The following is a 26896-nucleotide window of genomic DNA, read 5'->3' as shown; positions in this document are numbered from 1 at the left end:
AAGAATTTTTAACCAAAGAAAAATGGGGAAATATTCGGTGGGTATGAATACATTTGCAATGCACTCCACTTCTGTAAGTGTATGTAGATGTCTGAACGTAAAATGAAAACATATAATCTGCATTATATAATCTGTATTCACTGTTAGCAGCTACGGAAGGCAGAAGAGCCTATTTAAGTTGGGAGTGAAAAAAAAGGAGTAGAAGAGGAGAGTAAATGAGGTCAAATTGAAGCTCTCTGTTTTAGAGGCTGCAACGTGTCCATAGTGTAACCAGACTGCTTTGTGGATCTGCCAGATTTTCTCTCTCTCTTTCTGCTTCCTCCCTCCTCTGTCTCTCACATCACATCATGAGATGGCTCCATATCTCCATAGCTGTACTGCAGAAAACTGATTTAAACTGATTTTAACAAGATATAAAAAGTGGCAAAAAACAAACTTTGGAAACATAATAGGTCATATTTCCAGAACAAAACAATAAAGATAAACAACGATAATTAGACTTTGTGTGACATATGCGTGAAGTTTATTTGCCAGTGTTTTCAGTGGTGTCACTGGGTAGGAGGTAACCTAGGGGGGGTGCAGGAAGGGGCCATATAGAGTCCTTGCTATTTTATATTTTCTGTTTATATTAACAATTATTTTATTTATTGCTTCCGTTGCTTTTTGTACTTTCGCCCATATATTTGACAATGGCATATGATTAAAGCTGTTGACATTCTGTGATGCAGTCTGGTTCTAGTGTGCCATCCCAGAAATGTCAGTGGATCCCATCTGGTCATCGGTGACTAAAAACAAGGTGCGAAGCCTCACAGTGAGTTGTATAAAACAGCCTCTTAAATACCCTCTGATAACCTCCATCTTTGTGCGTAAATTACGGACTCTCTTCCCCGGATCCAAACGCATCCAAATATAACATTGCGCACAACTTTCTTAAAAATATATACAAAGCAACTTCTTGAGGGAAAATAAGTTATGCTGGCTGAAAATCCGTTCTATCCAGATCCGCTAAAGACTTCTTAGCTGGACATTTAAAAAAAGAGTCTCAATTAAGAAAATCCACAGCAGGTAGATGATACAGGACGTCTGCAGCGCCTCAGAGCCGGTGCGTAAATAATGCCTTCCAGCATCATCCACGTTTGAGCTGGGACGTGAATTGCTTTTTGTTGAGACGGCCCATTCCCCACTGATGAAGGAGGGATTTTGCGCCCCGAACATGCAACAAGTTATGTGGTGCGCGCACGGCACCTCCCCAAAAGCTCAGCCATATAAAAGCCAAGATAAGTCATTTGTTTAAGCAGTAGGGAGTTTCTGCTGGGGTCTGGATTGGAGTTACGCACAGACCGGACCCTGCCCTATATGAGTGGTGTCTGAGGAGGAAAAAGAGGATCCCCCCCTGCCACAAAGAATCTACATGTCTAATATTTAGACATGTTCAGCTTTGTGGATATTCGGTTAGCGCTTTTGCTCAGCGCAACAGTGCTTTTGGCGAGAGGTCAAGGCGAGGATGATAGTAAGTATCCCTTTCAAACATTGTGTTCCTTTTTCTTTGTGGCCCTCTCGGGATGTGGAAAGTCCACAAGAAGATGCGCAGTTTGATGGAACTAGTCGGGATATTTGACCCGCCACCTGGCAGAACTGGGGAAATGTGTTTTCTTTTTCCACGGGCTCCTCTGGAGATCTGGAAGCGAATAGGAACTTATAGACTGGACATTTTTTTCCACAATGTTTTCTTTTTTTCCTGCCCCATCTCTCTGGCGTGCAGACACATGTCCTACTGGAGTGCAAACCTGAGGGGAGCAGCTGTTTTATCTCTGCGCAGTGGCAGGACATGAGTTCAGACAGAGTTGAAACTCATGCAAAAGAAAACAAATATAAAGGGGGGAAAAAACATTTTAATTAAACAATATTTAGTCTGAATTTGGTGAGGAGTTCTTTCGGTTCAGGAACTTGCACCCCGAGACAAAAGCCTCAAACCGCATCAATAAAGAGCAGACACACATCTGTGGAGAGCTTCGGGTCTAAAACTAAGAGAATATTGCAACAAATTAAGGGAAAAAATGACAATGGAAAAATCTCAAAAGTCTGACGTCGACAATGGAATAAGTTCGTCTAGACGTCAATTAATCACCATCCGGATTAGGGCGAGGGAGGCCTTCTTTTGCAAAGCAATAGTGACGCCATGTGGCGAGGCCTGGAACTCCACGTCTACGCTTTAACCTTCTCCTCTCCTGATGCCTAGCCTGCAAAATCCATCACTCTGAGACGTGATTGGACCTACTGTAATTGGTTATCAAGAAGCAGTCCATTTTTGAATGTTTTACTGGATCTGGAGCTGAGGCTTGTTTATCCACAGTTACAAGGAGGAAAACTATTACCCTTCATATGATAATCCTTTAGCTACTTTTCACTTCATTGAGCTCTACGTTTCTGACACCAAAGAGGCGTGCAGCCAAAGGGTGGATTAAACCCAATTCTGCTCTATCAAAACTGTTTTTAAAAGTCTAGCATTTCAGTGGCTTTTAATATCACATTTCATCTGGTTACATCAGTTTTACTTGCATAATCTTTTTAAATTTTGGTTTTTTGCTCTGCTTTTTCAAGTTGTCGTGTTAGCCAGGTGAAGCTCTGCACATTGTTTGATATCAAATTGCCAAATAACTGTTTGTAAAAGAATCTTTTTTAAGTTAACCTATTTTAACTTAAAAAGTAATAAAACTCTGTTGATGTTTTTCAGAAAGCATGCAAGTTTTACTTCAATTAAGTTTGTTTATTTAAATTATTCCCAAAATATCTGTAGGGATGCTAATGATTACTTAAGCACATGGGAAGTAATATGTAACTGTATTATTTGAATTGAAATGCTTAATGTTTGCAAAATGAACTTTTGTCATCATTTATTGTTACAAGTTGTAGCTTAGTTTCTAGTGTACTTTGACAGCCTTAAGAGGAAGTGATCCAAGAGGAAGTTAAGTGTTAAGCCCAAAGGCCATTGATTTGTAGAGAAAGATGTAACCTATAGTCTTGATCAATAACACAAATCAATTTATTTTCCTGCTGGTTTTTGCTAGCATCTCTTCACCCCTAATTATTGATTTGAAAAAAAGGGTATTGTTCGATTTTACACAAATATTAGAATTTGTTGCAAATATCCTGAAATAGGGTTTATCAACATGCTTCTAAACTAGATGTGTCCATTTGTTCTGAGAATTTAAGTATCTAACTTGTACTTACATGTAAAAATGTAAATACAATGTCAAATTCTCAAAATCCTTGACTTCATCACAAATATATATATATATATATATTTTTCAGAGCAATTTGGCAGCTGCACATCAGAAGGACAGTCGTACAATGACAAGGATGTATGGAAACCAGAACCCTGCCAGATCTGCGTGTGCGACATGGGGACCATCCTGTGCGACGAGGTGATCTGCGACGACACGTCCCATTGTGAAGACCCCTACATTCCAGATGGAGAGTGCTGCCCTGTCTGCCCCGATGAGGGTACTGCTCACCTGTTTTATGGTTTCATTCATGCCTTGCACCACCTCCTAGATTTGCTCCTCTGCTGCCTCTGGCCTCTAGATGTCAAATGGACCTGAGCCTCTCAGCCTGTTTGCCTGCCTGCCCGCCTGTCTGAGGATTTCAAATAGGGGGAAAAAAATCCCTTTTGGATCACATTTTGCTGAGTTCTTTTTAACAAACTTTTTAAATGCTGGATTACACCCTCTTTCTAATGGAGAGTTTATCATTTTCCCAACATGCCAGTTTGTGCAGAACCATCACGCTCCTCACCCCTTTGCCCCTTTCAATTATTTAAGTTGCTCTTAGTGCAGTTATGACAAAATCATAACTGCACATGTTATGATGCAGTTATGACATGAAGCAGGGACACAAAATCAGTCCCTGCTTCATGTCTAAATCTGCTATGCATGCTTGGACCTGCAGCTTGACACTTCAGCTAGTCTTTAAATATTTTGAATTGAATCATGTGCTAGCTGTTGACCTTTCTTTTTTCTTTTTTCTTTGATTTTTTTAGGTCCTCCCACTGAACCTACGGTATTTTAACCTTTCTTAAAATTGTATTAATGTTGAAAAACAATTCCAAATTCATGTCCAATGACATTATATTCTAATACCAGAAATTCTTTTACATCCTGCAAACAAGATTACATAATAGCTTAAATGTTTTTTTTGTTTGTTTTTTAAATGTACTTATAGATTCCAAAGGGACCCACTGGCCCCACAGGAGATCCGGTAGGTTTCTTTTTACTTTGTTTTGTAGTCTAATCATAACTATAACTAAGGGAGAAGAAATAATTGCAGAAAAGTCTGAGGCACAATTTCCAGTATTTATTTATATGCATATTAGACAATCCTGATGAGATTCCTGAAACATTATGTGCGTCTACCTTGTGGTATTTAAGCCCAGTTCATGCTCTACATGTTGCTGATTATGTTGTACTTAATACATTTACAAGAAGATTTTTTAGTTTGGACCAAAAGTTAGAGATGTATATGAGCAATATATGCTCTATGAATTAGGAATGAAAACTGTCAGAAACCAACATGATTGCTGACAAAGCTGCTGTGGCTTATAACTGTAACTATTAACTAGCTCAAGAGGTCAAAGAGAGTTAATGAGACTGTGATTGAGGGTCATCTTTAAAATGAGGTGAAGGTCATTAATAACAAAGTGTTAATTACATTTTCTAAGCAGAAATGTGCTTGTATTGGACAAATAATTCTGTTTATGATCTTTTTTGAAGTTATTAAATATGAAGTTCAAGGTGTACTGACACTGATGTGATGTTTTGGGCTTCTGAAAGTAAAGTAAAACATCATCTGCATAGAGAGGCATGTAACATGTCTGGAATGCTGTTTTTCCCAGGGTCTTCCTGGTCTCCCTGGCAATGATGGAATCCCCGGAACGCCTGGCTTGCCCGGCCCACCTGGCCCCCCTGGCATCCCTGGCCTTGGTGGAGTACGTATCAGAGTTTCATCTGAAAATAAACACCTTAAAGCGTTGACCTAATTCAGCAACCTTCCTTCAGATTAAAGCATTGATAGATCGATAAAAACACTGCTCTCGTTTAGATTTCTGCTATTTGCAAGAGGATTATGAGAGGCTGGACTATTTCAAGTATTTTTTTGAGATGTTTCTATTCTGAAAAAGTAACCTAATTTCCTCGTCTTCTCCCCTCACAGAACTTCTCTCCTCAAATGAGCTACTTCGACCCCTCCAAGTCCAGCGGCCCACCCGTCCCCGGCCCAGTTGTACGAAATTTTCATAAAGTGACCCATGTTTTTAGAATATACAAAAATGAAAGATAAATTGATGTCTGATTTTTCTAACTCTTCATTGACAGGGTCCTCCTGGTCCCCGTGGTGCTCCTGGTCTTCCCGGCCCACCCGTAAGCATTTTTATCAGAAACATACATAATCCTCCAAACTTCCCCAGAAAGTTTTCAAAAACATATAAGTTGGTTGGGACACCAAGAACAAAGCAGGAATTTTACTCTGACGCCATTCTGGCTTGACTGGCATAAATAAGTCAATTCGGTCTGTATTTGAAACATAAGAGTCTCTGGCCAAGACATTTATAGAAGTGGCTATTGATGCACCACTACCTCCCTCTCCCCCACTTGGATCACTCAGCTCATCTTTGAATAAGATGTGTTAAAAATGTTTTCTCTTGATGTCTTTCAGGGTCCTTCAGGTAGCCCAGGGCCCCAAGGAGAGCCTGGTGAGCCCGGTGCTGTGGTAGGTACACATTATACCTGGTTTGATAAATACCAATCTTACTGTGTCAGTCATTGAAACGTCATCAGTTTATAAACTGCAGCTTTTAAGACTCAAACATCATAAATGAGCATGATTATGTCTAGAGGCAAATCAATGTTTCGTTTTTCTTATATTTGACTACGTCATGTGTTATTAGTCTACTTCTGCATACCATTTGTTCACTTTTCTTCATTTTAGAATAAATGGTATTATCTGTTGGTGTTTTTAGGGTCCAATGGGTCCCCGCGGTCCCGCAGGCCCTCCCGGAAAGAATGGAGATGATGTGAGTGATTCTGTTTCCTTTTTACCTGTGCTTGCAGCTAAGACCGCCTCTCACTACCTGGCCTAGCACCTTCCTGTGTTTTGAAAAACCTGTTTCTGTCTGTGTGTCTTCAAAAGGGTGAGGCTGGTAAAGCTGGACGCCCCGGTGAGCGCGGAGCTGCTGGCCCTCAGGTGAGCCAAATTAGCGAGTCGTTGACCGTTCACCCAAAATTTCTGTTCATGTTCACATTTGCAAATTTGTGCTCATTTTATTGCTGTTTTTTTTTCTTCTTTTTTGTAGTTCTTAGTTTTTCAACCCTGATCACACTTCCTTTTCATTTACATGAGACGGCTGTCAGTTTAGGAAACTCCCATGACGACAGATTTCTTCTTGTTTTCCTGCAGGGTGCTCGTGGATTCCCCGGAACCCCTGGACTGCCTGGCATCAAGGGACACAGAGTGAGTCTTAGTGCTAATCTGCAGCTTCTGCATTAGGGTCACAAGCAGAAACATGATCTACTAATGATTCCCGATGTTGTCTGCAGGGTTTCCCCGGTCTTGATGGAGCCAAGGGAGACGGTGGACCTGCTGGTCCTAAGGTAAGACCCGTTCTCCCATCTAGATCACTTTGCCTCGTTCCAGCTGTTTAAAAGCTGACTTCTGTCTTGCAGGGAGAGCCTGGTGTCCCCGGAGAGAATGGCATCCCAGGTGCCATGGTACGTTTTTAGTCGCACCGTCCTAAAGAGCCAATTTACAATTTACTCTTTATTCTAAGAGGTCTGCAAAAACGAGAAGAAGTTGATCAGTTCTTTTCTCTATTCTCTTGCAGGGTGCCCGTGGTCTTCCTGGTGAGAGAGGCCGCCCTGGATCTGCTGGCCCTGCTGTAAGCACCGACATTTTTGCGCTTTCTAACCTTAAACCTTCTTCAACTCGCGTGCAAAAAGCACGCGAGCTGAGCAAAATCTGTTTGCTCTTCCATGCAGGGTGCTCGTGGTAACGATGGCAACACCGGCCCTGCTGGTCCTCCCGTAAGTTTTCAATGATTGAAACTTTCTTTTTACTTTTCTACATAAAAAGAAAGAAAGTTTTGCCTTTTCAGACCGTACTCCTCTAATGATCTGTGTCCAATCCTGATGTTTAGGGACCCACTGGATCTGCCGGACCCCCTGGATTCCCCGGTGCTGTCGGTGCTAAGGCAAGTCAAATAGGTCATATATTTTCCAGATTTAACTGAAAAAAAAAACAACTAAAAATAGTCAGAGGTTTTGTTTCCATTTCACCAGTTAAGTCTTAGTGTTCAAATGTTTTCCTCTGAATGAAGGAAAACACATCATTAGATACTACTTAACCTCGGTTCTGATCTCAGTGATGGTGTTTATCTCCACACAACCTTGTGGATCCAACCCTGTCGGGGGAATTGTTAATTTTTGCAGGACAAACTTAAACTATAACTTTTAAGTAAGGATATGATGGATTAATTAAACAGTGTGTTTGACTGCCAGCCATCTCGGGGTTCACTGATCCTAACAGCAATCAGAAAACATCATCGGACCCCAGCTGGACTCTTTCCCTCAGTCGCTTTCCATTTACAAAGCATTTTAGAACTCCTTCCCTTTGATATTCCACTTCCTGGAGTTAAAAAGGAATCGGAACAGCAATAACTTGCTTGGCTTTGATAACATGGCTAATAAAAATCTTGTTTTTATTTAGGTGCAGGTTGTAATTATTCTATCACATTTTTGCGCTTAGACCTTACAAACTGCACATTGACTTTAAATGGGTAAATAGAACTAAATGTGTTCAAATACATTTATTAGAACCCTTGTCTATATTTTGGCATTAATGTTTTTTTTTTTTAAAGTCTGCATCTGTTTCATGTTTAATAATAAGCCAGGAAGTCCTTTTCTCAAACACATATTGCTCATTTTTCATGACACTTACTTGATTTTCAATTTATTGAATTTACTGATACTGATTTCTTTATTGGTGTTGCTTCCTTCCCTCTGACAGGGTGAGACCGGTCCTGCCGGAGGTCGTGGATCTGAGGGACCCCAGGGAGCCCGTGGTGAGCCCGGTAACCCAGGACCTGCTGGACCCGCTGGACCTGCTGTGAGTAACAGAACCTTTAATCAGCCTGACTGCCTTTAAAACAAACAAACAAACAAAAACAATCAGCATGGAAACATTTTAAAGTAGATTTCAAACATTTTTTCTCCATGAATTTCCCCAACAGGGTTCTCCTGGATCTGATGGTCAGCCTGGTGCTAAAGGTGCTAATGTAAGTTGAGCACAAGACGCACTGATCAGCTTCATTCTGCTTAATCATTTTTGATTGTTTACACTCCGACTTGTTTTTTTACGCAGGGCGCTCCCGGTATCGCTGGTGCTCCTGGTTTCCCCGGTAACCGTGGTCCTGCTGGAGCTCAGGGAGGCGCTGGTGCTCCCGGTCCCAAGGGTAACAATGTGAGTGGACGGCATATCGTGCGCAAAAATGTCTCCCGGTCAGTGTCACAGAGATCGGAAGTGATTGGACGGAATAAGTGAAATGTGTTTCTCTGCCAACAGGGCGAGCCTGGTCCTCCAGGTCCTAAGGGAGAGGCTGGTGCCAAGGGTGAGCCTGTAAGTTTGAAACCACGATTGACAGAAAAATGAGAACCACACAGCCTTTTCTTTCATGGGTGAATAAGATGGTTCCTTCTCTTCCAGGGCCCAGCTGGACTTCAGGGACTTTCTGGCCCCTCTGGTGAGGAGGGAAAGCGAGGACCTCGTGGAGAGCCTGGTGGTGCCGGACCCCGTGGACCCCCTGGAGAGCGTGTATGTTTTTATTTCACCCCTTATTTATTTCTCTATTGTTGTTGTTGGTCACCCTTGAATTCCTGTTTTCACTTTGTAGCAGTTCTAATGCTACAATGTGAAAACAGATGTGACGAATCCAAATAAAAGAAGAACAGAAAGCAATGTTGTGGAATTGGATGTTGCAATACTTACTTGCTTTTTAAAATTATTTTTGTAGTTACATTTTTTTTCATCTTTCCCCCCCATATTAATTATTTCTTTACAGTTCCAACACAGAGACAGAAAAAAAAAACTACCTTAAAAACACATATCTAGCAACTTGCTATATTTTAACTGTCTCAGCTTTAGCCACTGGATGGCCAAATTAAGTTATTTAATTTTGAAGACTAAAATACAACAATGTGGACAAGGTTGTGTTCTGTGGTGGTTAAATTATCCTCTTCCCAGAATCACCTTGCATCTGATGTTCACATCTGAGACGATGCATTTCATGCTCAATCAAAAAACTCGAAATTGCAAATAGACTTGCAGGCATGTTGTAGTACTAATTTCATGTAAAAGTGTCTGTAGTCCCTTTAAAATCACTTTATTCCCGGAGCTGCTTTGGGAATACCATGTTTGACCACGTTTACTGACCTGTTTGGTGCTTTTTCTCTTTTTCTCCCAGGGCGCCCCCGGTGCTCGCGGTTTCCCTGGTTCTGATGGAGCTGCTGGTGGAAAGGTAAATGAACCAGGAGCAAGTGTTTGCAAACCCCTGGTACAGAACGTCATAAAAATAACAAAATGTACTGGATGTGATTTCTGACTCTTTGTGACCTTTGTAACAGGGCGCCCCAGGTGAGCGCGGTGCCCCCGGACCAATGGGATCTCAGGGAGCCACCGGTGAGGGCGGAAGCTCCGGCGCTCCTGGCGCTCCAGGATCAAAGGTGAGCTTTGAGACAAACTGGAACAACTCTGTTTAATGCAATGAGATGAAAAGAAAGAAAAATACACACAAATGAATTTTAACTTGCTCCTCCTCTTTAGGGTGTGACCGGTAGCCCCGGAAGCCCCGGCCCTGACGGCAAAGTCGGACCTGCTGTAAGTACTGATGATAACTTCTAAAGATTTGACCAGATTTCTAGTTAAAGTTCCTTCAATACTTTAGAATAGAATCACATATGAATCTCTGTCCAGACCAGAGTGGAAAAAAACCCCAAAACAGGCTAGTTTCTGATCTCTTTACGGTTTAACACAGTCAGCATTTGTATTAGCTTGCTCAGTTTCTAAATTAGCAAAATAAGATCCTTCATTGAAGAATCTCTTAGTTTGGTGACCATGGTTGCTTCACCTCTTTAAATAAAATCTATAATCCTATAAGGACATTTTCAAGAGATCTAAAGAAGGTCGCTCTCATACACGAGTGTGAGGCGTTCGTGTTCTCCCCAGCACACTTATTGTCTGAAGAATGAAGAAATAGCAGAACAAATAACCTAAGAGGAAGATGTGAGCAAAGATTTACAGTCTTTGGGTTTTACAAGACCTAAATGAGATCCAGATGAGTGTCTCAGCCAATATTAAAACACAATGCAATGTCCTTTTGCCAGCTTTAAAAACGAATCAACCTAAATGCTTTTTTAAAAAAAAATAAAATAAAACATTTCCTCTCCACTCCTGACCACTAGGGTGCTCCTGGTCAAGATGGCCGCCCCGGACCTCCTGGCCCCTCTGGATCCAGAGGACAGCCCGGAGTCATGGGATTCCCCGGACCCAAGGGAGCCGCTGTGAGTGAACCCTTCACCGTACCGTGTCTTTAAGGGGATTGATGGTATCCTTGGGTTGTGAGTGTGTGAACTCTGTTTGTGTGACCAGGGCGAATCTGGTAAACCTGGCGAGAGAGGACCTGGTGGAGCTGGTGGCTCAGTTGTAAGTACTACAGGCTTTTTTATTTTATTTTACTATTTTCAATGAACTCTAAAGTGATGATAAATTAGATGGATTTAACTGAACCTCTTGAAGTTAGGACTAAATCAGAATAAGCGTGCTTTAGATTGGAAAGTCTGCATTAAATTGTGTTTTCTGCGCCATACCATAAAGCAAACAAACATAAATGAATTGAAGTTGAAATATGAGCGCAGAAACATTTAATAAATATTTTGACCTTCTTCCGTTCAGGGTGCTCCAGGTAAAGATGGTGATGTTGGAGCTCCCGGACCTTCTGGACCTGGTGTAAGCAGTTTGCCTCCATTATTTTTAAGCATAAAAAAGATCATTTTGATCTTTTTTTATTAGGAATATAAAACAATAATATATAAAAAAAAATTCTCCAATCTCTGATTACAGGGACCTGCTGGAGAGAAAGGAGAGCAGGGACCATCTGGTGCACCAGGATTCCAAGTGAGTTTTTGAAGCCTTCCATCATCTAAAATGATTTGTTTTTTTGTCGGTTTGTCTTTGGATATATGTTCCACTTTATAATTCATACGTTCAACTGCATCTTTAATTATTGTGCAGGGTCTTCCTGGACCCCAAGGTGCTACTGGTGAGAGTGGCAAGCCTGGCGAGCAGGTATGATCTGCACCATTCATGGCTACATCTGAACTATTGGTAACAAATCATTTGGACAAAGCAAAATTAGACCCAACAATAATTGCTCTTTCTGCTGCTTCTGATCAGGGCGTTCCTGGAGAGGCCGGACCACCTGGCCCATCTGGACCCAGAGTAAGCCCCTCTTTTTCTGATGGACATCCTGTTTTTATATTTACAGTAAACAGAAAAAAGCCTAATGCTTTCTCTGCGTTTCCTCCAGGGTGACAGAGGCTTCCCTGGTGAGCGTGGTGGTCCCGGGCCTGCCGGTCCAACTGGATCCCGTGGCTCCCCTGGTGCTGGTGGAAACGATGGACCTAAGGTATGGTAAAAATAAAAAGAGCTGGACAGAAAATTTTACAGCTCAGACTTGGAAGAGTCTTGGCCTCTGTGAAATATGTAGATTAAGGGCAGTAAACAGCAGAAACACCTGCAAATATCAGGAAAGGGAAATACAGTTCAGATGTTTCTGATTTATAGGAATCAAAAAATGCAACAAGTGAACACCCTGGGTCTGGATTTAAAATAAATTGATATATATTAAGTGAGACCATTAATGGCTTTTAACCTCCAGGATATGTTAAAATGGGTCGTGATGGGAGCCTCTGATAAGCAGAGACCAAAACCAAAATGACAAACGAGATTATTGGAGAATCCTGTTGATTCTTGTAGAAAAAAGGGGAATTTTCTACCTTTTAAGCTTTTTATTGGGAACAAAACAGGTATGCTAGGGAAACAAGTGTGTTCACATGGGTGTCACTTCCTATTTATTCAGCTCAGCCTGTGATGTTCATTTGATGTTTTTCAGAAAAATATGGAACGCGCATCCACATTCATGCTGATCAAATATCGATCAAACCACCGGCTCATTTTGCACCGCGTCTGAAAATTAGCATTTTAAATGAGTTTTCTATTATCTTCTCTTAGTTGTGTGACTCTGAAAAATAATGTTCATGTCAACAACAGTCAGTGGAAATGGGGTATCATATAAAATCTCTGGAGAATAATAAACAGTAAAATGCTTACTGTGTGCAAGACTTGAGCATTTCTACAAAGATCTACCAGATATCTGTAAATGTGAGCTGGAGTTTCCCGTTTGTTTTGCATCCCTGCTGTGGTGCGGGTTCTGTAAAAACCCTTCACAGATTGCGACAATGCCTGCCACTGGGGGCAGCAACGGGGTAAATTCAGTAAATTGCAACTTCTAAGAACAAACTTCAAACTGCACTCGGTCTCCAAAGTCCTGATCTGCCTCATCCGAGTCCTATATAGGGGGTGATTAAAATGTATTTTCTTTCTTTTTCCCTGCACAGGGAGAGCCTGGAGCTGGTGGCGCCCCCGGTAGTGCGGGACTCCCTGGTATGCAGGGTATGCCTGGAGAGCGAGGATCTGCCGGTATTCCTGGACCAAAGGGAGAGAGAGTGAGTATAACAGCCAAACCATTTGGATAGGTTAATTCTGCTGTGTGACAGCATTTAAAACTTTCACTTTGTTTTACTTTCTTGTAATATTTGCATTGTATAAACTTAGTGTAAGCTAATGGGTTTTTATCTTTCTTTGAAAAATATTTCCAAAACTTAATAAGTAACCCAATATGCCTCTGATAAAGTCAAGATATCAGTGTTATACTGACTTATTGATTGGCATTTAAATAATATCACTCTTAGATGTTAGAAATGGAGATATGCTGTTGGAATTTTTTTTTTGTTGTCACAATAATAACAAATTTGTTGTTATAATTGTTATGAACTATCATAATAAATGTGTCAAACTTGGGGTTCTAATATACACCAGTAGGCCTGGATAATAGTATGACCAGCATGGTTAACCCGGTTAACCCTAAACTGTGTTAAGAGTTCATCACTGAAGAATCTTAACTCCTTTTTTTTAAAAAAAATCCATTTATATTGCAGTTTGTTAGTCCAGCTAGCATTGATTTTCACATTCAACTGTTCAACGACACTTTTCTCTGTTTAGGGAGACGGTGGTGCTAAGGGTTCTGACGGCGCCGCTGGCAAAGATGGCGTGCGTGGTCTGACTGGTGCTATTGGACTTCCTGGACCTCCTGGTTCTCAGGGTGAGAAGGTAAGATCAAGGGTAATGTTTATCTTCATCCGCATGTATCTGGTTTCAAACCTTTCCACCAGTCTACATCTGCTTCTCAAGTTGTTTTTTTCTCACATATACAGAAAAACAATCTAAATATGGTATTGTTTTGAATCCTCTTAAACTATGTTTAACAAACAGCAAATGTATGTAATTTATGTTGCAATATAAACAATAAAGCATAGTTAATGTACTAGTCTGCTATTGTAGCACCATGTGCAACTAAAATCTCTCCTCACCAATTATTTTATTACACTATTTTTATTTTTATTCATGGATATTCTTATATCCAGGTTGAGATTATACATTGCAATCAAACAATCATAAATACAACAGTATCCCCAAAAAACAAAGCTAATATTTAGCATAATTGTGTAAAAATCCAAACAATGTTGGTCTTAAATTGTAAATTCTAAACAGTTTTAATGCCTTAACCGTTCTTACTGATTAGAATTTTCAATTTGCCCTTAAACAATGTTTATTTTAGGAAATTTAGACTCTTTGCCATTTTAGAATTTATTTTTATTTTTCTGCATTGAATGCCAACCTCAATTGCAATAATCTTACCAGAACATCAAAGGCAGACTGGAAAAGTCTGAAGGTTTTTGCTGCTTATGTTAAGAGCATTTAGGATGTTATCACCAAGATGATTTATGAAGAGGGTGAAGAGCATGGATCTCAAAATGGCACCCCCAAGGGACTCCTTAGGACCAGTAATAATCACTGTGTTCAAGTTGATGAGCAATTAAAAAAATATATTACAGCACTCTCAGACAAATTTCTAAATTTAGTCTGTCAACATACTGCATCATTCATATATACTGTAAGTGAATGTGTCTTGTATTTGTTTTTATGATTTATTGTTATTTTGTCTACTGACTTTCTTTTCCTCCGGTTTTAGGGAGAGTCTGGTCCCTCTGGAGTCGTTGGACCCTCTGGTCCTCGTGGTTCCCCTGTAAGTTATTTTCTAAACACAACGTCCTTAGATTGCTGCAGTGGCCTTGATTAATTAAAAAGAATGTGAGACCTCAGTGCATGATGAGGGATGCAGCATGTCCAAAGAGACTGAACTGACCTTACTGATGACTCCAACAGGGTGAGCGTGGAGAGTCTGGACCTGCTGGACCTGCTGGATTCGCTGGACCTCCTGTAAGTAAAATGCAGATCGGAGTACAGACTGAATTCATGTGCGACCAAAACATGGACTCCAATTTTTTATTTTATTTTTTTACCTTTTCCTCCCATTTCAGGGTGCTGATGGTCAGCCTGGTGCCAAGGGAGAGAGTGGTGACACCGGACCAAAGGGAGACGCCGGCTCTGCTGGACCTCCTGGACCTGTCGGATCTTCCGGTCCTCAGGTTTGTCACTCTTCATTCAGCATAAATAGCACGTAACCATGTAACCCAATATAAAATAATATAATTAAACAGCAATGTATTGACGTGACATTGTGTCCTTCAAGAGGTTTTTATAACTGCTGTCTTATTTTCTGATAGTTTTTTTTTATACATTTTTGTTCAACAGGGACCTGCTGGTGCTACTGGACCCAAAGGTGCTCGTGGTGGTGCTGGACCTCCTGTAAGTCAACGTGCAAATATAGAGCAATTCCTGAAAACATACCTGTAACTAGTGGTTCTTCATCTAAAGAAAAATAATACAGGAGTGCTAGGAAACACGTGGACTCCATGAAATCCAATATGGCAAAAGATTACATTTCTGGATTATGTGCCTTTTTTATTTGCACTCCTGATTTGTTGAGTTTTTGATAACAAAAACAACAAAAAAAAATGGGGTCTGTTCTGATGCAGGACAGTCCAGTTCTGTATTAAAGTGTTTCAAAATTTTAGCAATAGGGTTTAGCAAGGTTCTTTCAATAATTTGTACTGAAATAGCAACTGCCTTTAAATTTGGGAAGTATTTAAAAAAAATTGTATGTATTGTAAAAGTTTATTTATTTCTCTATTTCTATTTAAATTCAGTTGTCAAAAGACAAAATTCAACAACCAAAAACTGGACAATAGCCTATCATATTTTGTTGTAGAAAATATCTCCTGTAGTATCTTAGCTTAAATTTTCTCACTTTATGTTTCCAGTTAAATTTAATGTCTCGTCATATCTGTGTGTCTCCATAGGGTTCTACTGGTTTCCCTGGACCTGCCGGCAGAGTTGGCCCCCCTGGCCCCTCTGTGAGTTTTAGAATCATCACGTAAATTAGCTTCTACATGGCCGTAGAGTGAAAGCTAATGGAGTTCTTCTGTCTTACTGTGACCTTGTGGCGTGATTCTAGGGAGCTGCTGGACCCCCTGGACCCTCCGGACCTGTTGGAAAGGACGGACCCCGAGGATCCCGTGGTGAGACCGGCCCTGCTGGTCGCCCTGGTGAGTCTGGTGCTGCCGGTGCTCCTGGTCCCAGTGGAGAAAAGGGATCCCCTGGCTCTGACGGATCCCCTGTAAGTACTCTGCACTTTACCGCCATTCGTTTTGCGCATGACTCAACCCCACTGACTGCCGTGTCCCTCTGTTTAGGGTGCCCCCGGTCTGCCTGGACCCCAGGGTATTGCTGGAGTGAGAGGTATTGTAGGTCTCACTGGACAGCGTGGAGAGCGTGGTTCCTCTGGTATCCCTGGCCCCGCTGTGAGTATTCTCGACATCTGTTCTTATTTTCTAAATCTTGATGTAAGTGCTAAATTTAACTTAAACTCTCTAAAGCCGTTCACTAGGCACTTCCCTGCCTGACAAAAAACAATTCCCTGTTGTTTTTAGGGTGAGCCTGGTAAGCAGGGACCTTCTGGCCTTGTTGGTGAGCGTGGACCCCCTGGACCTGCTGGACCCCCTGGACTGTCTGGTGCCCCCGGAGAGGCTGGTCGTGAGGTATGAAGCTTGAAATCACTATTGTTTGATATTTCCTTTCCATTAGTTTTGAATAACCAGTTTTGCTGCTCCTCTGCAGGGATCTTCTGGTCATGATGGTGCTTCTGGTCGTGACGGTCCTCCTGGCCCCAAGGTGAGCATTTACTCTTTAAAAAGGGTCATATCTACAAATGGAGAACTCTTCCTTATACGTCTGAAAATGTAGATCTTAGCTGCCTGGCTAACAGACATATGCTTTATAGGGAGACCGTGGTGAGAGTGGCATGGCTGGACCCCCTGGACCTCCTGGTGCTCCTGGAGCCCCCGGAGGTGTCGGCCCCTCCGGCAAAAGCGGTGAACGCGGAGAGAGTGTAAGTCCCCATTCATGCTGGTGCTTTTTTTAAATTAAATTTGTCCCAAACTTCTGTGTGTGTGTCTTTTTTTTTTGTATTAAACCTATTTCCTTCCTCAGGGTCCTGCTGGTCCCGTTGGTCCTGCTGGTATTGGTGGGCCCCGTGGTTCTTCTGTAAGTTCATCAATCTATAGCATATGAATCCCAGTTATCCATGTTAGGTCTCAGAGTTGTGCATTAACATGTCATGGCATCTTTGGGAATTTTCAGGGCCCTGCTGGTGCTAAGGGAGACAGAGGAGAGGCTGGTGAGGCTGGAGATAGAGGCCACAAGGGACACAGAGGACTCAGCGGACAGCCTGGTCTGCCTGGACCTCCTGTGAGTCTCTACTACCACTTATACATTGCTGGAAAACAAAAAAAAACATATCTCCTCTAAGAGATTTATGATACCTTAGGCATTCATTTCCACATATCATGACATGACAATCATATTCGATACATTAGCACACTACTGAACACTTTATATTGATCAGTTACTCACATATTGATGTTTTAAAGCTTTTAATGATGTTAATTATGATGAAAACATCTTTATCTTTACCTGCTACCAGGGAGTTCATGGAGACAGAGGACCCGCTGGTGCTTCCGGACCCGCTGGACCCCGAGTAAGTCCAGCTGCTTTGCGTCACCATGCCAATATTTGAATATACCACAAAGCTTTTACTAAGAAGCAAAAGTACTTGGAATTCCTTCATTGTCTCAAGATAACGTCTCAAAGCATCAACTCTACTAATAATCAACAAAGTTAAGCTTATAAATGATTTGTCTTTCATTTTAGGGACCATCTGGAAACAACGGCAGCCCTGGTAAGGACGGTCAGAACGGTATGCCCGGACCCATCGGACCCCCTGGACCTCGTGGTCGCAATGGAGAGTTGGGACCTTCTGTGAGTTTCATTACTATTAGAAACCTTTCTAGTAAATTGGTGTAAACATTGCGAAAGCAGAAGGAAACTGAAGCTATATAAGATTTTTCAAATGGCCTCTTCAAATCTAGTCATTTTCCATTGGGAAGAAGTCTTTTAGGGACAAGTTAAGATGTCTGGGTGACTTTTACAAAAGCCCTTAGGAACCCCTGCTGTAAGTCTGCATATTTCATTACTGTCTTGTCTCTAAACAGGGTCCTCCTGGACCTCCTGGACCCCCTGGACCTCCTGGAGCCCCTGGCAGTGCCTTTGAATTCGTCGCACCACCCCAGCAGGAGAAGGGCCCAGATCCTCTCCGTGGTGGCTACCGCGCTGATGACCCCAACATGATGCGCGACCGTGACATGGAGGTCGACACCACCTTGAAGACCCTGACCCAGAAGGTCGAGAATATCCGCAGCCCCGACGGCTCCCAGAAGAGCCCTGCTCGCATGTGCCGTGACCTGAGAATGTGCCACCCTGAATGGAAGAGCGGTGAGTGAGGATCAGAGTTCATAGACCTTTTTTTTTAGTACCTTTTACCAGATTTAGATTTTGATCAAACCTGAAACCCTCCTTATATTTTTATTTTTCTCGATTACAGGCACATACTGGGTTGACCCCAACCAGGGCTCTTCTCTGGACGCCATCCAGGTCCACTGCAACATGGAGACTGGAGAGACCTGCGTCTACCCCATCGATTCCAACATCCCCATGAAGAACTGGTACCTCAGCAAGAACCTCAGAGAGAAGAAGCACATCTGGTTCAGCGAGTCCATGACAGGTGGATTCCAGGTGAGAGTCGCAGTCACAAAATCCCTGTGATTACTTTTAGTCAGTACGATCAAAAAGTGACTTCTGCTTCTACCCGTCACACAGTTCCAGTATGGCACCGAGGGAGCTGATCCCGAGGACGTCAACATCCAGATCTCCTTCATGCGCCTGATGTCCAACCAGGCCTCACAGAACGTGACATATCACTGCAAGAACAGCATTGCCTACATGGATTCTGCAGCAGGCAACCTGAAGAAGGCCCTCCTTCTCCAGGGCTCCAACGATGTCGAGATCAGAGCCGAAGGCAACAGCCGCTTCACATACAGCGTCAGCGAGGATGGCTGCTCGGTAAGTTCCCTCTGTCTTCGTATTGACTCACATTTATACACTCACACAAATTTATGGCCAATTTGTGATCTGAATAAGATTTAGATCAAAGACGATGCGTATAGGAACTTACTAGCATTACTAGCTAGCATGGTTAGTGTCGCTAGCAGCAGCAAAGTAGCACTTTCTTTTGCTTTACCTGGAGAAAGTTTGAGCTTTTCCAATCAAGTATGTCCCAAACAAACATGAGTTGTAAGCTCAATGAAATAAAAAAAGCACCTTTGCTTTGTTTAGTCTTCTTGCTTTCTAGTGAAGTCTTGCTCTTTCTTGCTGTCCAGCAGCTTAAATAAACTAGACATGTCTGAATATCTTTAAGAAAATACATGTTTGTTTTAGGTTCCTTCCTGTCTTAGTGCTTTCTCTGGCCTCATTTATTTGACCTAAGTGATATTTCACATAGCAATGACATTTAATCTTCCTCTCAGTAACAACTTCCACACAGAAAGTATGAGAAATATCTGGTAGAAGGCACCGTCCTCATATCTTTCAACCAAAACTATAATGTTGAGTCAAATGAAATAATGTATTTTATCCTAAACACAATCTTAAGCTCAGTTAAGGTTTCATACTTTGAAACCTTAGAGAGCAACCGGGTCTCCAAATGATGTTGAGAGCCTGAGGCACCATATAAAATTGGAAAGTGTTGTTAGTGCAACCAAGTAGCATCGGCATCAAGTTTTTCCAGTTCATTCATCTAAAAGAATTTTGGATTTTACATTTCTGTCCAACTTAATCGTTCCTGAAAGGCCACCAGCTATGACTAATCAAATTCAAAAGTGAATATATCAGTTGGATAGCTGATTTTTCTGTTCCTCTCTATGTATTTATTAAGCTATTAGCGACTTATGTCTGTTTTTTCTTTCTGTTTCTCTCTATAGTCACACACTGGCACATGGGGCAAGACAGTCATCGACTACAAGACATCGAAAACATCCCGACTGCCCATCATTGACATTGCTCCTATGGATGTTGGTGCACCCGATCAGGAATTTGGCGTTGAAGTTGGCCCCGTTTGCTTCTTGTAAAAAAAAAAAACCAAAAAAATGAAAGAAACATGGACATGACATTGTTGTTTTTTTCTAGCAGTCATCTCTAAAACCTCTTTTTTTTCTATGCAACCAAAACTCATTCGGCCGCCATTGGTCCACAATGCTTTAAAACCACTCCACTGAAGACGGTGTCTGCATTTTTTTTCCAACCCTGAGATGCTTTTTGGGACTGCTACTTCATCTGAAAACCAACCACACAAGGACACTTTAAATAAAACTTTTTGATTCCACTGGCAACAAGAAAATAATGTACGTATGTGTAAAATTTCCCCAAAGGAAATGATTAAAAATAAGAGAAAAAAGAAAACAGAATCAGGTGACTTTTTACCTATTTCCTACCACTGCAGAAGGACTTTGAAAACAACAAATGATATGTACCATTTTCCTGGTGTTAAATAAATTGTAAAAAGTGTGGAGTGTCTTGTTGATCTAAATACATATGAAAAACACCTGAATTTTGGACCAACAAAAGAACAAGACAATTAAACTTACCTTCACTGCAATATATAGATGGCTACCTCAGAGTCACCCCCAATTTTTCTTTAGAAATTGCCTATCGGGGGACATTAAACCATTTAAAGGTGCTATTACTAATCCAATGAGGTCCAGTTATCAGTATTTGATGATCAAACTCTCACTCTCATACTGTAATTGTTGCCACTAATGCCTGCAGAACTTTGGTGCTACTAAATTCACTCATTGTCTTGTTGTCTATGCAGTGCAATTGTTTTCTTCTTTGAGTGTTGGTTTGATGACAGAGGCGATTGCTGCAGGTGTGATGCATGCAATTCGTGTCTTTGTAGATACAAGCGAGTGACTTCCCCGCCCACATGTTCAGTGTTTGAAAACTCCTTAAATATCCTTGAAAAAAAGAAAGAAAGAAAAAACACTCAAAAGAACAGCACACATCTTCCCGGTTGTTTATGTTTCATTGATGTCTTTTTTTGCAGAGAGTTTCTTAAAAATGGAAATTGAAGCAGACCGACTTTCATGGTTTCAAGGAGAGATTCTGTACTTATTTTGTACATGTATAATAAATCAAGATGTTTTTAATTATTTTGGGTGCTGAAATAAAGCATGTGAAGTGGTCTACTTGGTGGCAGAGTTTTCACTGTTGTTAAAACTTAGATTTATGTCTTGCATTTAAGACCATGTTTTATACTCTTAAGAGAGCGAGGCCTTTGACAAAAAGCTACATAAACATTTTGTGTTGCAGTGAAGCAGTTTCTGCTTCTGACAAGCAGCAGTGAAAACAAGGCCAACATCTGATTGAAAAAAATGACTTTTAGTTTAAATTCTCCAGTCATCAGCTTTGCTAGTGGCATAGCTGCATCTGCAACCTTGGTTAATCCTCCTGCAGAAGAATATCTTTCATTATCAGAAGACCAAAGATGTCTAAAGAAGATAAAGCTTTTGTTTTTACCGAAGGGAAAAGACAGCCACCTGGTGGCTATTATGTGCTATAACAACTATGGCGCCACAAAAATACAAACACAAACGTGTTTATTTTATTATTAGGTTATACAGAGCAATGAAAAAAAAACCTTGCTTTATCAGTCAGACTTATGACAGATTTAAACCAGTGAGATGTTCAAAGCTCAGAATATTGTTTCATAACTTAACCCTGCTTTAAATTTCTCCACAACTTTGTTCTTGATATTTCTGCTGTGTTCCCTGGTCTTCATGATGCAATTAAACACTGGTGAACACTTTTTATAAATTAACAATTTATTGCACTGGATTTTATTTAGAGGTTTCTGTCGGGGACTGAATATGAATGCTTAGATGCAGACGACAATCTAATGTCAAAGCAATAATTTTGGTTGCGGGTATCATTTATCCGCCTAATTTGAAAAAGTATTCTTCATGCGCTCAAGAGGATGGGATCATTTGACAATAATAGTGAACATAATAATTTGATTACTACAAAGAACAAGTTCAAAGGTCAAGAAATAAGTCTTGAAATGGACAAAACAACATAGAATAAGCTAAAAAAAAAAAATGAAAACACAAGCACAAATCATGAACAGCAAATAACAATATGATAAACTGGTTGTTTGGTTAATTGTGCTGCAAATAGGTCATTCCAAAACTTATGTATATGAAGCAAAGTTAATTACTTTGCGGAGCTTCAAAGATGCTTTATCTCTGACCGACATCACTTCCTGCAAACAAGGACGACATGAGAAGGAATGGAGTTATCGGTGTTAGCGAATGAAGTGAATGTTGTGATTTGGTTTACCTGGGCAGTGTGTCACTGTAAGGATCCCTGTGAGAACAGCAGAAAAGTGAGACATCATAACAAAAGAAACACAAACTCATCACCAACTTTAACGTGTTTATCAAACGGCGGAAATTAGGAAGGCTGTTGCAGCTCAGAACAATTGCAGCTAGCAGGAGAGTTTCTCACTGTTGGGCCATGATGAGAGGGATGCTGTCTGACTGCACCGGTGACGCCCTCTCTCCTGTGCGGCTGTTAAACATGGGGAGCGTAGAGAGGGGAGGAGGGACCCCTCGTTGGGCAGCCATGCTTCTCAGCTCCTCAGTGTTCCCATGGATGGTTTGTTGATGGTACAGCTGGATGCTGCAGAAAGCAGAGCATCATATTGAGGTTCGTGTTGTATCTTGCAAAAGCGTTCACGTCCTCTTTTTTTTAGATTTTGAAAAGTAAGTTTACTTACTTGTCTGTTTTTGCATTCCTTTTTGCACTAAAAACAAAATGAAAAAAAAACAAACAAACATTACATAAATGTAAACCATCATTTCTCATTTTTAGTTTGGGCATTCAAAACGAATACTTACACTCCCTCACGCCTGCCATACAGGATGTAGGCCAGCAGCAGACACAGAAGGAAGGCAATGATCAGGGGCACAATCACAGTCACAATGTAATCTGGGAAATAGTCTCTGCTCGGGGGAGACTCTGGAGGGTCGAAGTAACCCCCGTCCTCTAATATTCCAGAGCCCATTGTCGGAGCAGGCGGAGCAGGCTCCATCTTTGTTCGGTCAAACTGCAGAGGGAGACAACCAAGTATGACATCTAGTCATAGTAACTGTGAGGAACAAACATGGAATGATGGCGAAGTGTTTACTTCTTGTGGAATGGACTTAAAGAACTGGCTTACCATCTGATACATCTAATTTATCTCAGAATAAGAAATATGCCATAATGGGACACTTTTAATACTTTCTTGAAGTGATTAGTTTCAGCATTTGGTCTTCTGGTAAAATTCTTTATATCTATCAGATTGTGACAAATACAGCTTCATTCAGATAACCCCAAAATATTTTCTGTTGGATTTAAGTCTGAACTCTGGGTAGGTGATTCCAAAACTTTTTATTTTTTATGAGGAGGTCATTCTTTAGTTGATTTGGAAGGTTGTTTAGACCCAAGCATTTGTCTTAAAACTTTAACAAAAAAGGCCAAGTTGAATATTATGTTTTCCTATCTCTTATCTTATGAATATTTAGTTATTTACTTATTGATATACAGTTCAAACATTATGCTTCAAAACAACTAAAGGGATGATCTTGGTGAAGGGAGTTTTTCCTCTTACCAGCTTCGTCTTGCACCAGGTGATGCAGTTGCTGGGGATTTTGCAGAAGTGGCATTCTCCAGGTACCTTCACTTTGTCCCCTGCTGCGCACTGCCTTTGGTACTCTGGCGTCATCACCCTCTGCAGACACCTGGAGAAGTACTTCTTTGACCCCACCTTCACATACACACTAAGACAAGACAGATTTTGAATAAACAGAAACACAGATTTCAGAGCTTTTTTTTGGCTTTTGTACAGATGACTCTGTTTACCCCTCATAGTGTCCTGCAAGAGGGAGGGGAACTCTGCCTCCGCGGTCGAGGGCGTTGGTAATGTTGACAATTTCCAGCGCCTCATTGTTCCACAGCTTCTGCAGATCCTGCTTTATCTCACTTTGAACAGAAGAGGGCAGCACCTTCTCAATCTCCCTCAGCTCGATGAAGAACTCCGCTTGATAGGGCAGCATCTTCTCTGCTAGGTAAAGCTTGGATTTTATTTTTTTCCACATCTCCTCATATTCTCCTGCCTCACACATTGCTGTCTGTAGACTTCCATAAACAAAAAAACATACGTACCTGGAACAGCCTTGATGACGAGAAGGTTTCTTCCTGTGTCATAACTGTTTTTGTTGACTGCAAAAATCTGGAGGAAATTAATGACAAATCTGTTAACTTTAGCTATTTTTTTTAATGTAGAACTCTGTAGAGTTCAGTGGTTTCTTAGTTGGTACCTTCTCACTCAGTCGATGTGAAGCTGGTTTCACTCTGGTTTCCACCAACATTTTACAGATTATGACAGATTTGAATTTAAAGTTCATCCTGACCATCCAAACTAATTTACTTTCAGTTTGGGACCGATTGTCACACACATTAAACCTAGTTCTGGGAGGCTTACAATGGATTCCTTAAACCGTCATCTGACAGTTTTTATAGACTGAGCTTAAAAACACAATATATACCAGGAATTCAACCAGAAGGAACTCCACCAGTTCGGACAAGAAGTTTCATCAAATATCCAGACAGAATTAAGCCAGAAGTTTTTAGATTACCACAAAATATGTGTGATTTCTCTGAAATCTGCTATAGAACATTTACCCAATTATTAGAATGTGTATGCATATGTTTGAGTCTGTAATTATAGTTTTGACACAAACGCAATAAATTCAAACTTGCCAGTTACATTTTTGAGTTTTAACATTAATTGAAGTAGTCCCCAGGTTTAAAAAAAACAGCATTGAAAAGCCCATGAATAATATGGTTTTCACTCATATTTTGAGTTTATCTGTTTGAACTAGATATGTGGCTTTCATCTTTACTTAACCAGAAAAACTTATTTTTATCTATTAATATATTCTATTTAATTAAAACTACAGATACTTTGAGATACTTTTAGATTTTTTCTTTAAAGAGGTTTTACAAGTTGTGTTTTTTTTCTTTTTTAATCTAATCTTAAAATAGCTGCTGGAGAATCAGCCCAAACATTTTATCTCTACAGATTTGACAGCTTGACACTTACTGCCATTCTAATTGTCTCTAGCTGTTTTTGATGTTGGTACAGAAAAACTCCAGACCTCAATGAAGGTTTTTCCCGGAGACGTTGGTGTGCCGTACAGGAAGCCATTTTCACTGGGATGCCTTTGGATGAAGCGGAGCCACTCTGGGAGGTCAGGAAAATACTGCTGGTTGCACTTAAAAATCATGGGGTCATCATGGAGGACGCCGGCTGTAGACCATGTAAAAATAGATGTGGCAGTGTGAGAAAAATGTATTTTTCGCTGTCTATTGTTAAAAATGAGCGCATCAAGACTTACTGTAGAGTTTTAGCGAGTAGGAATCGAAGTCCCTCTGGAAAGTTTCTCTCATCACTTCATATGTAAACAACCTCCCCACAGAAGTGGTCAATTTGATTTCGGCACTGATCCCACACAAGCTGGCAGCGAAGACTGAGTGGAAGTAAAACAAAACAAAAACAAGACATAATTTAAAAAAATAATAATAATAATATTTGCCAAAATCATAAAAAATGACTAAAGCAGGTCAGTTGTTTAGTCACATCACTGCATGGCTGATATCACGGGTAATATTTCCATTCAATAACACAGACTTAAATGTAAGACATGAAGCCCATTTTTGGTTTCTTTAACTACATGAAACTTAACGTTTCAGAGTTAAACTTGCCTGCTGAAATGAAAAGCCAGCTCCTGAATCCCGCCATCTTGTTTTTGGCCTTTGACTGACGGAGCCAAATGCAGAGGGGGCAAGCGGGGAGTTGCCACAGTTAAACTCACGCCAAAGTTATTTTTGCCTCACTCACCTAACAACATCCGTGCTGGCGTCTGTCTGTAAATTGAGGACTGTAGTGAATATTTGACGAGGGAAAAACAACACATTTTTTTTTTTGTCTGTTTGCTTGTTCTACATGTGAAAACTGTTAAGAGGCAGCAAAAGATTTTAGACTGAGGTGGAGGTTCATCTTCCACCAGATCAATGACCCTGAGGACTGTTGAAATGAAATGGTTCCGATCAAAGCCTGCTATAGACTCCAAATCTGGATCTTCACCAAAGTTAACAAGGCTTGAATTATTTAGTACAAAAAAAAAAGAATGAGCAAAGATTTCAGTTTCTAGAACTACAAAGCTGAGAGATGTATCCAAAAGACCTGAAGCTAAAAGCAGATCCAACAAAATACTGAGACCAGGGAGGAAGAATATAAAGTCACTTGTCAGTCTGTAGTTCTTGACTCCAGTACGTTTTGACTGCTTATTGGTCGTCACCTGATGCCTTGACATGCAAGTTTAGGATAGAAAGAACATGTAACTCCTCATATAAATTAATATATGATGCATCTTGAATATGGCGCAGCTTCGAAATGAAAACAACCCTTTGGGCAACTTTTTAACACCGAGTCTGGTGAGCCCTGTTTTAAAGCTGAACATAAAGACAATGCTTTCTAGTGACGGCCTGCAGCACTGAACATGTCTGTCGGTGAAGATGCACAATGCAGGAAGCAACAATCTGAGCTGCAAATAACAGGCGCGCTATTGGTCGAGAGGGTTTGACGTGAGCGAGACGTCATTGGGTCCTAACGCCGTCGGTTTAGTCCACAGACGGGACTTTGGAGCATCTAGGAATAGTATCCACTAAAAGTCTTTCACATTTTTCCTGTTTTGTAAGCGGAGGCCGCAGTAAAACCAGTAGCTACTACGACGCCCCCTCCTCCCTCCCCTTGGTGCCATTTCTAAGTGTTTGATTTACTTTTAATCTTTTATTTATTTATGCAGGAATATCCCCTGAGAGTCGTTGTCTCATTTACAAGAGAGACCTATAAATGAGACGTTTTCTCTCACAGTTCTATGGAAAACCAAAAGTACCACAATCTAACAAGTAAGCAAGTTCTAATTAATTTAAAAAAATAAGATAAAATAAATAAATAAATAAATAAATACACAACAAAAGTATTTAAATACATTAA

At 40.8% G+C, this 26896-nt stretch overlaps 2 protein-coding genes across 9 annotated transcripts; one reads left to right on the top strand and one right to left on the bottom strand.

The window, feature by feature from the left end:
- Nucleotides 1-1292: 1292 nt before the first annotated feature.
- col1a1b (collagen, type I, alpha 1b) lies at nt 1293-20790 on the top strand. Of its 5 annotated transcripts, XM_032574500.1 has the most exons (51): nt 1293-1510; nt 3313-3504; nt 4040-4059; nt 4222-4257; nt 4892-4984; nt 5209-5277; nt 5370-5414; nt 5710-5763; nt 6014-6067; nt 6184-6237; nt 6451-6504; nt 6591-6644; nt 6717-6761; nt 6875-6928; nt 7029-7073; nt 7187-7240; nt 8056-8154; nt 8279-8323; nt 8410-8508; nt 8611-8664; nt 8752-8859; nt 9509-9562; nt 9669-9767; nt 9868-9921; nt 10506-10604; nt 10693-10746; nt 10996-11049; nt 11164-11217; nt 11335-11388; nt 11497-11541; nt 11630-11728; nt 12720-12827; nt 13384-13491; nt 14414-14467; nt 14608-14661; nt 14763-14870; nt 15037-15090; nt 15645-15698; nt 15800-15961; nt 16038-16145; nt 16275-16382; nt 16462-16515; nt 16625-16732; nt 16834-16887; nt 16984-17091; nt 17327-17380; nt 17554-17661; nt 17895-18174; nt 18284-18474; nt 18559-18801; nt 19719-20790. In XM_032574500.1, the coding sequence occupies exons 1-51, from the start codon at nt 1429-1431 to the stop codon at nt 19863-19865; spliced, it is 4341 nt and encodes a 1446-aa protein (XP_032430391.1). In that variant the 5' UTR covers nt 1293-1428; the 3' UTR covers nt 19866-20790. The 5 variants fall into 5 exon arrangements, with proteins under 5 accessions (XP_032430391.1, XP_032430392.1, XP_032430393.1 ...); XM_032574501.1 differs by lacking the exons at nt 14763-14870; nt 15037-15090 and having other exon boundaries at nt 19719-19897; XM_032574502.1 differs by lacking the exons at nt 8410-8508; nt 8611-8664; nt 8752-8859; ... (1 more) ...; nt 9669-9767; nt 9868-9921 and having other exon boundaries at nt 19719-19897.
- Nucleotides 20791-20828: 38 nt separating this feature from the next.
- On the bottom strand, nt 20829-26383 carry sgca (sarcoglycan, alpha). 4 transcript variants are annotated; one of them, XM_032574505.1, is made up of 11 exons: nt 25603-26383; nt 25236-25367; nt 24996-25147; nt 24001-24067; nt 23698-23899; nt 23447-23615; nt 22692-22900; nt 22571-22597; nt 22300-22473; nt 22132-22158; nt 20829-22054 (listed from the first exon to the last, which is right to left on the bottom strand). In XM_032574505.1, exons 1-11 carry the CDS (start codon nt 25637-25639, stop codon nt 22048-22050), a joined length of 1203 nt encoding a protein of 400 aa, XP_032430396.1. In that variant the 5' UTR covers nt 25640-26383; the 3' UTR covers nt 20829-22047. The 4 variants fall into 4 exon arrangements, with proteins under 4 accessions (XP_032430396.1, XP_032430398.1, XP_032430400.1 ...); XM_032574507.1 differs by having other exon boundaries at nt 23698-23896; nt 25603-26380; XM_032574509.1 differs by lacking the exons at nt 24996-25147; nt 25236-25367; nt 25603-26383 and adding an exon at nt 24941-24962 and having other exon boundaries at nt 23698-23896.
- Between the last annotated feature and the right edge of the window lie 513 nt (nt 26384-26896).

This window comes from Xiphophorus hellerii, chromosome 10, assembly GCF_003331165.1.
Source record: "Xiphophorus hellerii strain 12219 chromosome 10, Xiphophorus_hellerii-4.1, whole genome shotgun sequence".
Lineage (NCBI taxonomy): Eukaryota > Metazoa > Chordata > Actinopteri > Cyprinodontiformes > Poeciliidae > Xiphophorus > Xiphophorus hellerii.
The sequence above is the reverse complement of the archived record's forward strand: the minus strand, read 5'-3'. Positions and strand labels throughout refer to the sequence as shown.

What these genes read in the sequence shown, in the direction of transcription:
- sgca (XM_032574505.1), bottom strand. Translation starts at nt 25,639, where the DNA reads ATGGCGGGATTCAGGAGCTGGCTTTTCATTTCAGCAG. An exon ending in CTGGCTTTTCATTTCAGCAG is followed by an intron (nt 25,368 to 25,602) that starts GCAAGTTTAACT and finishes ACTTCCACTCAG; the next exon opens with TCTTCGCTGCCAGCTTGTGT. An exon ending in CGGGAAAAACCTTCATTGAG is followed by an intron (nt 24,068 to 24,995) that starts GTCTGGAGTTTT and finishes AATTTCCTCCAG; the next exon opens with ATTTTTGCAGTCAACAAAAA.
- col1a1b (XM_032574500.1), top strand. Translation starts at nt 1,429, where the DNA reads ATGTTCAGCTTTGTGGATATTCGGTTAGCGCTTTTGCTCAGCGCAACA. An exon ending in GTGGAGCTGGTGGCTCAGTT is followed by an intron (nt 10,747 to 10,995) that starts GTAAGTACTACA and finishes TCTTCCGTTCAG; the next exon opens with GGTGCTCCAGGTAAAGATGG. An exon ending in CCATGACAGGTGGATTCCAG is followed by an intron (nt 18,475 to 18,558) that starts GTGAGAGTCGCA and finishes CCCGTCACACAG; the next exon opens with TTCCAGTATGGCACCGAGGG.